At 46.5% G+C, this 15,744-nt stretch overlaps 1 protein-coding gene across 2 annotated transcripts in view; it reads left to right on the top strand.

Annotated features, from left to right (window-relative positions):
• SPAG17 (sperm associated antigen 17) overlaps window positions 1-15,744 on the top strand; it is a 742,651-nt gene that overhangs the window by 705,562 nt on the left and 21,345 nt on the right. For both annotated transcript variants that reach the window (XM_033941513.1, XM_033941512.1), the window contains exon 46: window positions 7,669-7,729. In XM_033941513.1, coding sequence (XP_033797404.1) covers window positions 7,669-7,729 — 61 coding nt within the window. The remainder of the gene's footprint in view (window positions 1-7,668; window positions 7,730-15,744) is intronic.

Raw genomic sequence — 15,744 nt, 5'->3', positions numbered from 1 at the left:
ACTCAAGGATGATGCAATTCTGAGTGAAGTGAACCAGGGAGTAAGTGCTGCTGCGGACCAGGGCAAAGACCCCTCTGTTCACAGTCTGTTCAAGTCTGCTACCCTGAGGAACCTTATAAAATTGATCCTCCCCAGCCTACTACCCAATGTTCTCTGCTCAGTGGGATCCACTCTCAATCTACTGCCTTTCCGTGACATCTGGATATGAAAGTTCTGACTTCTGAACAATGAGATAACCCTGGGGGCTCCAAGTTGTATCCTATGGACCAGGAGTTCCAGCAGGTGTTTGCCATGACTAAAATTGACTTTCTTGTGGCTCAGATGACAAAGCGCACACCCTACCCAGCAAGGGAGGCATGGTGCTCAAGAATCAACAGGATTATAGTCTGGACATGTTGCTCAAGAGGCAGTTTGAAACTTTGACTCTGCTGTGGTGGAAATTCTGGAGGCCACATTACAGTAAAGATGTGCGCAGAATTGAATCGGTTCAGCGGACGGCCACCAGGATGATCTCGGGGCTCAAGGGTCTCTCGTATGAAGAGAGACTGAACAAATTGCAGCTCTACACTCTCGAGGAACGTAGGGAGAGGGGAAACATGATCGAAACATTTAAGTACCTCACGGGACGTGTCGAAGTGGAAGATGATATTTTCTTTCTCAAGGGACCCTTGGCCACAAGAGGGCACCCGCTCAAACTCAGGGGCGAAAAATTTCATGGCGACACCAGAAAGTATTTCTTCACAGAGAGAGTGGTTGATCATTGGAACAAGCTTCCAGTGCAGGTAATCGAGGCAGACAGCGTGCCAGACTTTAAGAATAAATAGGATATCCATGTGGGATCCCTACGAGGGTCAAGATAAGAAAATTGGGTCATTAGGGCATAGACAGGGGGTGGGTAAGCAGAGTGGGCAGACTTGATGGGCTGTAGCCCTTTTCTGCCGTCATCTTCTATGTTTCTATGTTTGTTGTCCAAGCATGCCACTCTAAATTGTGTAGCCCAGGAGGAGCGGCTTCAGAGCCACCATCCCAGCTGTTGCTTGTGGGAGTGTACTATGTGGCTTATGTTCTTTAAGACCTGCCCGGGGTGATGGGCAAGGTCTCTGTTTATTATGTCTCTGCCCGCTGAATTCTGTGGATCAGACATTGAGCTGGAAACTCTATATCCAAAGCCATTCTCAGCAGGCTTCCTTTCAGGGGCCAAATGTTATTTGGCCAGGGATTGGATGATCTCATGGCTAGCATCCAGAACCACCATCCAGCAGACCTTGGACTGCAAAAGTGCAAACCCATGGGTCCTTTTGAGGCTCACGCCATGGATGCCTAGTCACTTCTGGATCCTCATCCCAGAGATCCTTTCAGAGCCCATGGCAGAGGTTAACTGGGAATAGAAAGTCCCAGAGATCCACCCCTTGTCCAGATTGGCAGCCCTTGAAATCAAATGATGTCAGGCTTCTGCCCCCTCCCCCCCCCCCCCCCCCCCGATCAAGATTGGAGGCCGGCTGATGGATTTTCTGGAAGCATGGGAAGCTATCAAGACTGTCCATTGGGTACCGGAAGTTATCAGAGATGGCTACAAGCTGAAGTTTGCCCATCTTCTCTCTGCCTGATTTCAGGCTGACCGGAAAGAACCACCCATGTCCAAGTGACCCTAAATAGATTGTTTGACATTCAGGCGATTGAATAGGTGTCAGACACAGACTCGGGCATTGGCAGATACTCCATATACTTCATTATGCCCAAGAAAGGCTCCGAGGATCGGAGACCGATCCTAGATCTCAAGCACATCAATGTGGCTCTCACAGTGCCACGTTTTTGCTTTGCCTCAGTGCCGCCAGGGGAGTTGCCTAGCAGCTTTGGACCTGACGGAAGCATATCTACACATTCCCATCTTTGTGGATCACAGGCGTTTCCTTCATTTTCATGTCCTGGAACAGCATTTTCAGTTCACGGCCCTGCCCTTTAGTCTTGCCACAGCTCTGTGGACCTTCACTAAGGTGATGGTAGCTGAGACAACCCACCGCCGCAAAATGGGTTGGCTTTTCCACCCTTACTTTGATGACTGGCTCACCTAAGTCCCCTTGAAAGAGGAAGTGGAGAGAGCAGTTCAGGCTGTCATGGTGACCCTTCAGAGTCTGGGCTGGATTGTCAACTTGAAAAAGAGCCAATTGCAGCCAGTCCAGTCGCTGGAGTACCTGGGTGTTCTGTTCAATATAGAGACAGAATGAGTTTTTTTTAAAATTCCAGAACCATGCAAACAGAAGCTTTGAGGCCAGATTTCAGCTCTTCTGGCTAAAAAATCTCTATTGGCCTGGAACTATCTTTAAGTCCTGGGTTCAATGGTGGCCATGATAGAAGTGATACTTTGGGCTGGAGCTCATATGCGCTCCTTACAGAACTTCCTTCTGTTTCGCTGTCATGTCGAGAAGGGTGGGGGGTTGTTCGTCAGGAGAGGTTGTGCTCCCTCTTGTCCCGATCATGTTGGAGAGGGTGGGGGTTGTTCGGGCAGGAGGGCATGGGCTCCTTCTTGCCTCGGTCATTTCAGGGGGGGATCGTGGCAGGAGAGATTATCTCTCCTGTCACGATAGCAATCTGATGTGCCGCGGTTGGTGGCACATTGGGATCGGTATCGCGGCAGGGGAGATGAGCCATCTCTCCTGCCGCGATACTTGCTGGGGGGGGTTGCTGTGAATTCTGTAACGGTGTTCTTTTTGACAGACATCGGTTACAGAATCCAGCTTATGGTGAGATATTTATGTGGCATCCTTTTTGTGAAGTTCACAGCAGTGCCCTGTAAGGTGCCCCACTACTCTGTTGCCATGTCCGGGTGTCCAGTCCATCACTCTGCTGGCCACTCCCACGTCCAAAATATCTTGTTCTAGGCGTTTATGAGTTGGATGAATTTTTGGACGAAAATGGGGTATAAAGATAGACGACATAGTGGTCTGGACGTACAGTTAGACGATTTTCGGAAAAAATAATATTTTGGACATATTTTTCAAAAATGGACTTTTGGCATGTCCCACTTTGGGTGACTAGTGACTCGGCCCAAAACGGACTTGGACATTTTTTAATTATGCCCCTCTATGTCTTATGGAATCTTTATGAGGGTCTGAATTCCACTCTTTTACACCATTTTATGGTTTCTGGATTACTTTCATTTAATTATTTTTTTTACAAAGGGCAAAACCGGAAAAGGCCTGGATTCTAGAAACAGCGCCATAAGTTAGGTGATGGTAGTTGATTTTATTGCAGCTTAAATTGCTTTAATTGATGCAGTAATTGACTATGCTATTTAAAAAAAACAAAAGCTTATTTTAAAAAAATGTAGGTGCTGGAATCGTGTCTAAGCATGGTCAAAGTAGGTGTGGTTTGGGGCAGAGATGACCTTAGGCGCTGCTAGCTGCAATTCTCCATCAAACTTAGGCACTTTTAAACCTAGGCCTACATTACATTTGGTCTTAATAAAACACAAAAGTATAGATGGTTGCAGTTGAAGCAGGCCATTCAGGAAGGGTTCCCTGAATGGAAAAATTTGGAGGTTCAAAATAGCTTGCCGGTCTTATGTTTTCAGATAGACTTCCTGGGTTACCAGGCCACTCAGTGGTATAAATTAATATCTGGATTTTTGAATAAGAAACCAAAAACTGGTCTGCGTGACATTTGGAGCATTGAGATAAAGCATCAAATTACTGCGTCTCAATGGCCACGAATTTGGTCTTGGAGGATGAGATTTACAACGTCTGCATCTATGAGACAAACATGTTTTTTCTTATTACATAGAGTATTTTGGACCCCAGTTCGTTTGCATAGAGTAGATAGTTCTAAATCTAATAGATGTTGGCATTGTCATCTGGAAGTTGGACGTTAGATCATTTACTATATTATTGTCCTTTGATACTAAAATTCTGGAGCTAGATTTGAGATCAAGGTAATAATTTATTAGAAAATCCAGTGGCACTATCATATGATACCATTTTATTTGGAACATTTATGAGGGCAAAAAGTCAAATTTTGGCAAAAAATAACAAACTTTTGTTTATAATGATGGGAGTTGTCATGGAGTTTATTTTAAAGAACTGGAAAAATTGGGATAGATTAAATTATTCATTCTGGTGGGAATCCCTATGATATATCTTTAAAATGGAAAAGTTTATGTCCATTCAGAAGGGTTATTATAAAAAATTTATGGAAGTTTGGGAACCATTAACTAAATATTGTAGAGATTGATTTATTTGTATAATTTGGGGAAAACATCCACATCCAGGGAGGGGGGAGGGGGATATGTTTTGGCATTTGTTAAGAAATATAGAAGGGTTGATTACAAGTAATTTTATGAGGTGTTTGTAAATTGGAAAGTGGGTAGGAGAAAATAAGTCTTGTCTTTATTCTTTTAAGTATATTGTGCTGTAATGATATTAATTTATGTAAATGCATCATCTTTTGTGCACAATTGAAGTTTTAAAAATGAATAAAGAATATATATATATATATATATATATATATATATATACTAGCTGATTACCCGGCGTTGCCCGGATATTTATTTATCCCAAAATGTCTAACCCCCCTACATGTCCCACCCCCCTATGTCCCACATGTCCCACCCCCCACGTTATCCCCCCCACATGTCCCATATGCCCCACCCCCATGTCCCAACCCCCTACCCTCCACATGTCCCAAAGGAATGTCCCTCTCTATGGGGCTGAACTTAGACTTAAACGGCATCGGGAGTGTCGGTATTCATCTCTGCGAGCCCGAAAACTATGGGTTGGACATTAATATCTGTCGCTTTTGATAATTTTAACATATCACCCCCTTCCCACCCCCACAGTATTTTACCCCGTCCCACCTGCACAATATTTTTCCCCAGATAGTAAGTCATATGTGTACCAAGTTTGGTTGAAATCTCTCCATGCGTTTCAGAGTTATGCTGAGTATTCATCTGTGAGCCCGAAAACACTATGGGGTAGATACTAAAATCTGTCATTTTCAATCATTTTTACATATCCCCCCTTCCCACCCCCACAGTGTTTGTCCTCAGATAGTAAGTAATGTGTATGTCAAGTTTGGTTGAAATCTGTCCATGCATTGAAGAGTTATGCTGGAACATACATACATACACACACACACATATATTCAAATTATAATGTGAAATATTTGACAAAATGAATACAATACAACTAACGCAAAACTTGATTATAAACAACAATTTTAGTTTCACCTCCAGGAGCAAGAACATATAAATTCTTGGGTGAACCCACCCTTGAGTAAGCAACATAGAGTTGTTGGCCGCGAGACCCCCATAACATATCACCCCAGGTAGTGAGGGACCTGCATACCAAGTTTCGTTCAAATCGGTCAAGCCGTTTTTGAATTACTGTGAGAATGGCAGCTTTTTACATTTTTTCCATTGACATAAATGGGTGAAATCTGATTTTCTGTTTGTAGCTCCGCCCACGTGTGCAGGTGGGCCGCGAGACCCCCAGAACATATCACCCCAGGTAGTGAGGGATCTGCATACCAAGTTTCGTTCAAATCGGTCAAGCCGTTTTTGACTTACAGTGAGAATGGCAGCTTTTTACATTTTTTCCATTGACATGAATGGGTGAAATCTGATTTTCTGTTTGTAGCTCCGCCCACGTGTGCAGAAGGGCCGCGAGACCCCCAGAACATATCACCCCAGGTAGTGAGGGATCTGCATACCAAGTTTCGTTCAAATCGGTCAAGCCGTTTTTGCGTGATCGCAGCACATACACACACACACACATACATACACACATACATACCTCCGATTTTATATATATATATATATATATATATAAAGAGAGGATCAAATAGATTTTCACAACTTCTCTAATATTCTTCCTGGGCTCTGCAAGGTGATGTAGAACCCATACAAGCTGGAAGCCAGACTTGTAATCAAAATCTTAAAGCTATTCTAGTGATAATGTACAAAATATGCTTTAACCAAAGCCTTCAAGTCCTTTAAAAATGTTAGGGTACATGTCTTGTCTGCAAAATGTTTTTCAACTTCTTGATCAATTTACCTTGAGGAAAGCATGTTGGTCGTTTACTGTAGAATGTTCCAAAATGGGGGGAATTTAAAAAACCTAGCCTGTTCAAAAATACATTTTTTTGTCCATGGCTCTTGTATTCTTTCATTTCAAGTTGGTATCGTGATGTTTGCATTTTATTATTTTTTAAATTTATAAATGGACTTGAGCCACCATTGATGAAGAGCCCAGAGTGTTTGCTTCAGCATATATAACATTAATACAAGTATTACAATTCTTTAGAAGGTATTAGCCTTATGTACACATGCTGTTGAAAACCTTCATTACGAGGGGCGGTCAATTTATCTACCTCAGTAGGAAAGAAGAGTTTACAAAAATTGTTGTTTTATTTGTCAATATAGTCCCCTGATAGCTCCATACACTTCATCCACTTTTTTTGCAATGACTTTAACCCCTTGGAAAAGAATTCTTCTTTTTGACCTTCAAACCAGGATATCACAGCTTCCTTGAAATCTTCATCACTTGAAAACCGTTGTTCACAGATATTTCTTCTCAGAACAGAAAATAAGCCGAGGGAGGCAGGTCAGGACTGTAGGGTGGATGGTTCAGCTGCTGAAACCCACATTATTGGATGGCAGCCTTTGATTGTTGTGACATATGGACCAGTGCATTGTCATAAAGAAGCAGCACACCTGCTGTGAGTTTTCCTCGTCTTTTCTCCTTGACTGACTCCCGTAAAGCGATCACTGTGTTGGTGTAACTCTCCCTTGTTATGGTTGTTTTATGTGGAATAAATTCCAGAAACAAAGTCCTTCATTGTCACAGAAGACAGTTGCCATGACTTTGCCTGCAGATTTTTCTGTCTTGAACTTTTTTGGGGTGGAATATGACTTGTGCTTCCACTGCATTGACTCCATTTTGGACTCAGGATCTATGTGATAAGCCCAAGTCTCATCTCTAGTCACCAAACGATGAAAACAATTATCTTGGTCTTCATAGAGCATCTCCAAGGACTGGAGCCTCTTGGCCTTCTGACATGGCGTCAGCTTTCTTGGAACCCATCTTGCACTAATCTTGGTCATGCCCAACTTTTCATTAATTATTTTCCAAGGTACCTGCCGAGATACCCATTTCTTTAGCTATTCGGAAAACCTTAATTCGTCTACCTGATAAAATTAAATCAACTTTCTTGCACATTTCTGTGGAAGTTTCTTTCACAGGCCGCCCATTCTGAGGGTGATCTTCAATGGACTCTCTACCCCACTTAAACTGCTTGTTCCAGAATTTTACTTTGTAGAATGATGGGGCGGGGCAGACTCACCATAAACTGTAGTCATGCATTCATAGATATCCTTTGGCTTTTTCCCTTCTTCTGTGAGAAATTTTATCGCTGAACGGTGCTACAAATCTAGCAGTCAAGACTTTCTTGGCATCCTGTCTTTTGGACTGTTAGACTCGCACTGAGCCGCAACTATGCATGAGTAACCTTGAGACATGTCACAACATGCACAGACTTGTTTCAACAGGCTTGCTACTTTCTTTCATACTCAGGTAGATAAATTTGAATGCCCCTCGTACATTAATAGGTTTCAGTATCTCACATTACCCTTTGCAGTTCAGATGGCATACTGATTATGAATGCTCTTTCCACCAGATTTTGGGTGAAGCAGCCCCCACCTAGCACAGGATTGCGAGTGAGTTATACACCAGGACCTGTAAGTAAATATGTGTGTTTATTTTTATGAAATTAGATTACGAGTAGTGTTTTGTTTGTTTTGTTTTTATTCATTTATAACCCGCTTTTTACTGAACTGTTTACAATAAGAATATACACAGTGTTTAAAACATATATACATACACCATGGTTAAAATACCAATAAATCAGTGACTAGCGCTTATACCATTATAATAAACTCATTCCCCATATTTCATGTTACAAAATAAGTGTCTTTTCAATAACTTCTTAAAGGTATATAAATGTCCCTTTATTATATATGATTATGTTTATGTTTATTGAAAGCTTCTACACCGCTACTGATGACTGGGTGAGTCAATTCAAAGCGGTTTACAAGGTGTTACAATACTTGAGCTTCTGCAAAGTTGTTGCAATACAGAGTTAGCGTTTCTGTGATGGTTTTACAATACTAAACATCATGGTGTGGTGCATTTACATATCTTTTACATTTAGGGCCTCTTCTATCAAACTGCCTTAGCAGTTTTTAGTGCAGAGAGCCATGCTGAATGGCCCACACTGCTCCCGACGCTCATAGGAACTCTATGAGCGTCGGGAGCAGCGTGGGCCATTCAGCGCAGCTTGATAGAAGAGGCCCTTAGTCTTTTTGACTGTGTATACAGTATGTGCAGCAAAATGTTGGTGTTTTTCCTGTATTCTATTCTATTACAATGGTTCTCAAATCTGTCCTGGGGACCCCCAGTCAGTCAGATTTTCAGGAAATTGTTAATAAATATTCATGAGAGAGATTTACATGTATTGGAGACAATACATGTAAAATCTCTGTTATGAATATTCATTGTGGATATCCTGAAAACCTAATAGATTCCTACCAAATGTATGACAGTGTGTATTCTGTCCTTCCATTTGCAGTTTCATTTCACCTGATACTCGTTTTCTCTTCTGCATTTAATAAACACTGCTTTTGTGGATCTTACAGCAAATCTTAGCATAGAATTATATGCTAGCAGTTTAGTGTACACAAGACTGAAGGGCAAGAAACTCAAGCAGTATTCTGTAGTAAATGAGTCATAGCATAAAAAGTTGGAAAGTGTGAGCGCAAACGATGGTGACCATTCAAGTTGTGTCAGAGAGGACATTATCCAAATTAAGGGAGCCTTTTAATAGGCTGCATGAATGCATGAATTACCACACGGTAACTGCTAGTGTATAACTATGTTAACACACAGTAAACCACTCATTAAGTACTTTTATTGGGGAGGGAGTGTCATGGGTGCAGAATGGGTGTGGAAGATGTTTTGCAAATAACACGCACTAATTGCTACTTTTGCAATTAGGACAGGACCACTTATGCCTCCAAAGACCGTTTACAGTTTAGAAAGATGTTGAAAACACAATTGTTTGTAGAGGCTTTTCTCTGAAATTATGTTGGTAGGCATATTTAATAAAAATCCTGAACTGTGATCGTTGCACTTTATTTAGTGGGGATGGTTAACGTGTAAATTAATTGAGCTTAAGTGGATTAAATTATTATGCAATTGCAATGTAATTTGAATGCATTTTGTAAATGCATTGTCTATGAACTACTGTGAATGTTTTAATTGTTAACCACTTAGTTATAGGCAGTTTAGAAATTTTAGAAATAAATAAATAGATAGATAGGATTTGCTAAGTGCTTCTGTGCTAACTCCAAGCACAATATTCTGCACTATGTGGAAATTATCATAGCATTTATATCTTGAAATGCTGGGAATACCCCCAATGGTAACCATGTTAAATCTGTAGCTACTGCATGGTAAAAACATAGTAACATAGTAGATAACGGCAGATAAAGACCCAAATGGTCCATCCAGTGTGCCCAACCTGATTCAATTTAAAAAATAAAAAAAATTTCTTCTTAGCTATTTCTGGACAAGCTCTACCCGGTACTGTGCTTGGGTTCCAACTACTGAAGTATCCGTCAAAGCTCACTCCAGCCCATCTACACCCTCCCATCCTTTGAAGCCCTCCCCAGCCCATCCTCAACTAAACGGCCATGTACAGACACAGACCAAGCAAGACTGCCCTATTAAGTTCCCTATTAAACTGCAGTAACTGCAGACTATACCAAGGCTTAGAAAAAAGACCCCTACTAGTAGTGCCATGCCGTGGCTATTGAATTGTCAAATATATTGGTCTATTTTGTATCCTATTTATCTGTCTAAAATTAAACAGATGTCAACTTATACAGCCAAAGTTCATCCACTTTGCAACCCAGATTAGTTAAAGCTTCACTTAAGTGCTTTTGAATATCAAGCCTGTCATTTATGACCAGTGGCATACCTAGGGTATGTGATACCCGGGACCGATCATTTTTATTAACCACCCCCTCCCCATTAAAAAAAATATTTTTAGTAATTTTATTTGTTTATTTTTATAACCCATCCTCCCCAGATTGGTCCCAGGCTCTGGTTTCTGTTTGTTTTCTGTTAACTTGCTCACCAGAGTCTCCTGCCTATTTGATTTTTTATTCCTCTCCCCCCCCCCCCCTCGTATAACAGCTTTCCATCCCTCCCTCCTATCCCCCTGTGTAACAGGGCAGAAAATAAGGAGGGGACTGTTGATCCTTTCTCTTCCTTGCCTCCTCCCTCTAATCTCCTCTCCTGCCATTACTACCACATATAAAAACAACTTTAAATAGCTTCTTCACACACAAAATACAGACCTTTACCAAATATAGAACTGGAAACCCCAAGAAATTAAACTCAGCAAGAGAAAGAAAACCAGTACTGGACACATAGGGGTCCTCGGCAGGGCAGGATTAATTCGTCGAGGGCCCCTAGGCACCCAAGTACACTGGGCCCCTGCCCCGCCCCATCCCACCATGCGCCCAGGCAGAAAAGGAAGCTGCGTCAGAGGGAAGCTTTGGGCAAGCAGCACCGCTTCCAAAATTACAGTACCCGTTTCCTTTCTTACCTGTGTTGCTTGCTTGTCTTACTTTCCGTCGATTAGGGGGGGCCGCGTTGCTGATCGGGGGGGAGGGGCGTGTTGCCAATCGATGCTGGAGGGCCCATTGCCATTTGGAAAAAACAATGTTGATGCCCTCCTTCATCGGGCCCCTTTGACCATTTTGGGCCCTAGGCACGTGTCTACTTGGACTATTGGTTACCGTATTTTCACGCATATAACGCGCGCGTTATACGTGTTTTTACAAACCGTGCATAGCCTTGCGCGGTATACGCATGAGCGCGCTATATAAAATTTTTTTTACATAGTTCCCTCCCGCGACACACCCCCACCCCGAAGGACCGCTCGCACGCACTCCCACCCGCACCCCCCCCCCATCATGTAGAAGCTCCTACCGGTGTCCTGCTGCTTCCTCTTCCGGCGGTTCGCCCTTTCTCTAACGTCAAGCCCTCTTGCCCCGCCGACTCCCCGACACGATCGGGGCAAGAGGGAGCTCAAGCTCTCTTGCCCCAGTCAACCGCGGCACCCCCGACACGATCGGGGCAAGAGGGAGCTCAAGCCCTCTTGCCCCTGCCAACGGCGGCACCCCCGACACGATAGGGGCAAAAGGGAGCCCAAGCCTTCTTGCCCCGCCGACTCCCCAACTCCCCGACAATATCGGGCCAGGAGGGAGCCCAAACCCTCCTGGCCACGGCGACCCCCCTACCCCCACCCTGCACTACATTACGGGCAGGAGGGATCCCAGGCCCTCCTGCCCTCAACGCAAACCCCCCTCCCCCCAACGACCGCCCCCCCAAAGAACCTCCGACCGCACCCCCCAGCCGACCCGCGACCCCCCTGGCCGACCCCCACGACACCCCCACCCCCCTTCCCCGTACCTTTGTGTAGTTGGCCGGACAGACGGGAGCCAAACCCGCCTGTCCGGCAGGCAGCCAACGACGGAATGAGGCCGGATTGGCCCATCCGTCCCAAAGCTCCGCCTACTGGTGGAGCCTAAGGTGCCTGGGCCAATCAGAATAGGCACGGGAGCCTTAGGTCCCTCCTGGGGGCGGGGCCTTGCGCACATGGTCGGGTTGGGCCCACGTGCCTCAGGCCCCGCCCCCAGGAGGGACCTAAGGCTCCTGGGCCTATTCTGATTGGCCCAGGTGCCTTAGGCCCCACCAATAGGCAGAGCTTTGGGACGGATGGGCCAATCCGGCCTCATTCCGTCGTTGGCTGCCTGCCGGACAGGCGGGTTTGGCTCCCGTCAGTCTGGCCAACTACACAAAGGTACGGGGAAGGGGGTGGGGGTGTCGTGGGGGTCGGCCAGGCGGGTCGCGGGTCGGCTGGGGGGGCGGTCGGAGGTTATTTGGGGGGGCGGTCGTTGGGGGGAGGGGGGTTTGCGTCGAGGGCAGGAGGGCCTGGGATCCCTCCTGCCGTAATGTAGTGCGGGGTGTGGGTAGGGGTCGCCGTGGCCAGGAGGGTTTGGGCTCCCTCCTGGCCCGATATTGTCGGGGAGTTGGGGAGTCGGCGGGGCAAGAGGGCTTGGGCTCCCTTTTACCCCGATCGTGTCGGGGGTGCTGCGGTTGGCTGGGGCAAGAGGTCTTGAACTCCCTCTTGCCCCAATCGTGTCGGGGAGTCGGGGAGTCGGCGGGGCAAGAGGGATTGACGTTAGAGAAAGGGCGAACCGCCGGAAGAGGAAGCAGCAGGACACCGGTAGGAGCTTCTACATGATGGGGGGGGGTCGGGAGGCTGTGGGGGTGCGAGCGGTCCTTCATGGTGGGGGTGCGGGTGGGAGTGCGTTTGAGCGGTCCTTCGGGGTGGGGGTGCGAGCGGTCCAGCGGGGGGTGAATCGGACGTCGGAGGGGGGGGCATCAGGCTTTCAGGGTGGGGACAGGACTTCAAGGGGGAGAGGAGAGTCGGGGTGGCCAGAGGAGAGTCGGGCGGGCAAAAGGAGAGTCGGGCAGCATGCGCGGTATACGGGTGTGCGCGATATATAAAAATTTCTGTACATAAATTTGTGTTTTCCACGCGCTATTCCCGTGTGCATGTTTTACACGGGTGCGCGTTATCTACGTGAAAATACGGTAATCCTGCGCTGGTCCTGGGCCCAGAATCTCCTAAAATTAGCCACCTCCCTTGCTGGTGGGGATCCCAAAGCACTACCAGTTGAAGACCACCTCCTCTGGTCTTGTAACTAGAAATCTCTAAGCTTTGCAGCTAGCAGCAGTATCCCCGAGCTTCTGAACTAGAAGTCAACCATCAAGACAGGTTAGCCAATGCACCTTGTCTGGGGGACGAGCTTTATGGTGCCTCCATGGACATGGCTACCCAGAAGTTGTCTGCTCATGAGACCCGATGGGACACTCTGGTTAAGCCCAAAAAGAAGCCTCCACCTTCTCATCCCTTCAGACCGGCTTTTTCATATCAGAGGTTTGCTGCAAAAACTGCATCCCCTGCTCCACCTCAACCCAGGAGGCATAGACAGAAACAACCACGTCAACAGCAAAAGCAACAGGCTGCCCCCCAAAAGCCTACACTGCCTTTTTGACATGTTTCTTCAGAGCATAGCCAATGCTACCATTCTGCAGACTTTGCCTCAGCCCATCGGAGATCGTCTCTAGTTCTTTATTGCTTACTGGGAGCTCATAACATCAGGCCTTTGGGTCCTCTCCATCATTCATCAGGATTGCACTCTCAATTTTCACACTCTGCCACCAGACCATCCTCCAAACGAATCTATTTTGGACCCTGCACAGTCCTCCCTTCTTCTGCAAGAAGTTCAATCCCTTCTCCTGCTGAATACCATCGAGGAAGTTCCCCTTAATCAGCAGAAGCAGGGATTCTATTCCCATTACTTCTTAGTTCCCAAGAAGACTGGAGGACTGAGACCCATCCTGGATCTCAGAGCTTTTAACAAATTTCTAGTCAAGGAGAAATTCAGGATGCTATCCCTCACCCTGCTTTATCCTCTCCTCAATCAGAATGACTAGCTATGCTCTCTGGATCTCAAGGAAGCCTACACACATATTCCAATTCATGCGGCTTCCAGGAAATACTTCCGTTTTCAAATCAATCGATGTCATTACCAGTCCTGGCATTTTCTTCCAGAGACTTCATGAAGTGCCATATTGTAGTGGCCGCATCTCTCCATTCCCACGGCCTCCAAGTCTTCCCTTACCTGGATGACTGGTTGATCAAGGATGGACCATCTCAGGAAGTGGTCCAAGCAACATCTCAGACCATTTCTTTTCTTCAGGTTCTAGGATTTGAAGTCAACTTCCCCAAATCACATCTTCCAACTCAATGTTTGCAGTTCATTGGGACAATCCTAGACACCACTCTCATGAGACCATTTCTTCCTCAAGACCATCTTCAGGCTCTCATCCACCTTTGTCAGCAATTGCTTTCTCTTCAATCCATCTCTGCTAGGCACATGATGGTTCTTCTAGGCCACATGGCTTCCACTGTCCATGTGACACCACTGGCAAGACTACACCTTCGCACTCCTCAGTGGACCCTTGCTTCTCAATCATCTCAAGTGACAGATTGTTTCTCACAACATATATCTGTGACCTCATCACTTCTGCAGTCACTTCGATGGTGGATGACCTCTTCCAATCTCTCCAGAGATCTCCTTTTTCATTTGCCCCCTCATCACAAAGTCATCATGATGGACACATCCGCTTATGCCTGGGGGGGCTCATATGGACGGTCTTCAGACTCGGGGTCTTTGGATCGCCAACGAAAGGAAATTTCACAACAGTTTTCTGGAAATCAGAGCAATGTTTCATGCCCTCAAGACCTTTCATCATCTTCTCTGCCCTCAAGTCCTCCTCCTTTGCACAATCAAGTAGCAATGTACTATATAAACAAGCAAGGAAACATGGGTTCTCTCCTGTTGTGTCAGGAAGCCCAGAAAATCTGGACTTGGGGGACAGCTCGCAACCTTTTCTTAAAGGCTGTAGACATTCAAGGGGAGAAGAATTCCCTAGCAGAAAACCTCATTAGAATCCTTCAGCCTCACGAATGTACTCTTAACTCTGTAACTCTCCAGTCCATCTTTGCTCAATGGGGCACCCCACAAGTGGACTTGTTTGTGGCTCCTCACAATCACCAGTTGCCCCAGTTGTGCTCCAGTCTTCACTCTCCTCTCCGTCTGGAAGCAGATGCCTTTCTCCTGGATTAGATGGGCCTGTTTCTATATGCATTTCCTCCAATCCTTCTCAAGTTGAGATCTCTATTCAAGCTGAAGCAAGAAGCAGCCACCATGATTCTCATTGCTCCATGGTGGCCCAGACAACATTGGTTCCCCCTTCTGCTTCAACTCGGTTCCAGGGAGCCCATACCTCTTGCAGCCGTTGCTGCCTTTGCCCCGCGACTCAGAGCCTGCCTGCCTGCCGGGAGAACTTTTCTTCGGCAGCTGCCTGCCTTGATTCCAGCCCCAGCCGCCTCACCCGACGCCTTTCTTACTGCTGGGCCGGGCGTGTGAACTTGCTCCGCCCCCCAGCCCCTGCCTGCCGGGAGAACTAAACTTTGGCTGCTCAACTCTGGAGGAGCCATCTTGCAGCCGTTGCTGCCTTTGCCCCGCAACTCAGAGCCTGCCTGCCTGCCGGGAGAACTTTTCTTCAGCAGCTGCCTGCCTTGATTCCAGCCTCAGCCGCCTCACCCGATGCCTTTCTTACTGCTGGGCCGGGCGTGTGAGCTTGCTCTGCCCCCCAGCCCCTGTCTGCCGGGAGAACTAAACTTCGGCTGCTCAACTCTGGAGGAGCCATCTTGCAGCCATTGCTGCCTTTGCCCCGCGACTCAGAGCCTGCCTGCTGCCGGGAGAACTTTTCTTCGGCAGCTGCCTCCCTTGATTCCAGCCCCAGCCACCTCACCCAACGCCTTTCTTACTGCTGGGCCGGGCGTGTGAGCTTGCTCCGCCCCCCAGCCCCTGTCTGCCGGGAGAACTAACTTCGGCTGCTCAATTCTGGAGGAGCCATCTTGCAGCCGTTGCAGCCTTTGCCCCGCAACTCAGAGCCTGCCTGCCTGCCGGGAGAACTTTTCTTCGGCAGCTGCCTGCCTTGATTCCAGCCCCAGCCGCCTCACCCGACGCCTTTCTTACTGCTG

This window comes from Geotrypetes seraphini, chromosome 4, assembly GCF_902459505.1.
Source record: "Geotrypetes seraphini chromosome 4, aGeoSer1.1, whole genome shotgun sequence".
NCBI lineage: Eukaryota > Metazoa > Chordata > Amphibia > Gymnophiona > Dermophiidae > Geotrypetes > Geotrypetes seraphini.
The sequence above is the reverse complement of the archived record's forward strand: the minus strand, read 5'-3'. Positions and strand labels throughout refer to the sequence as shown.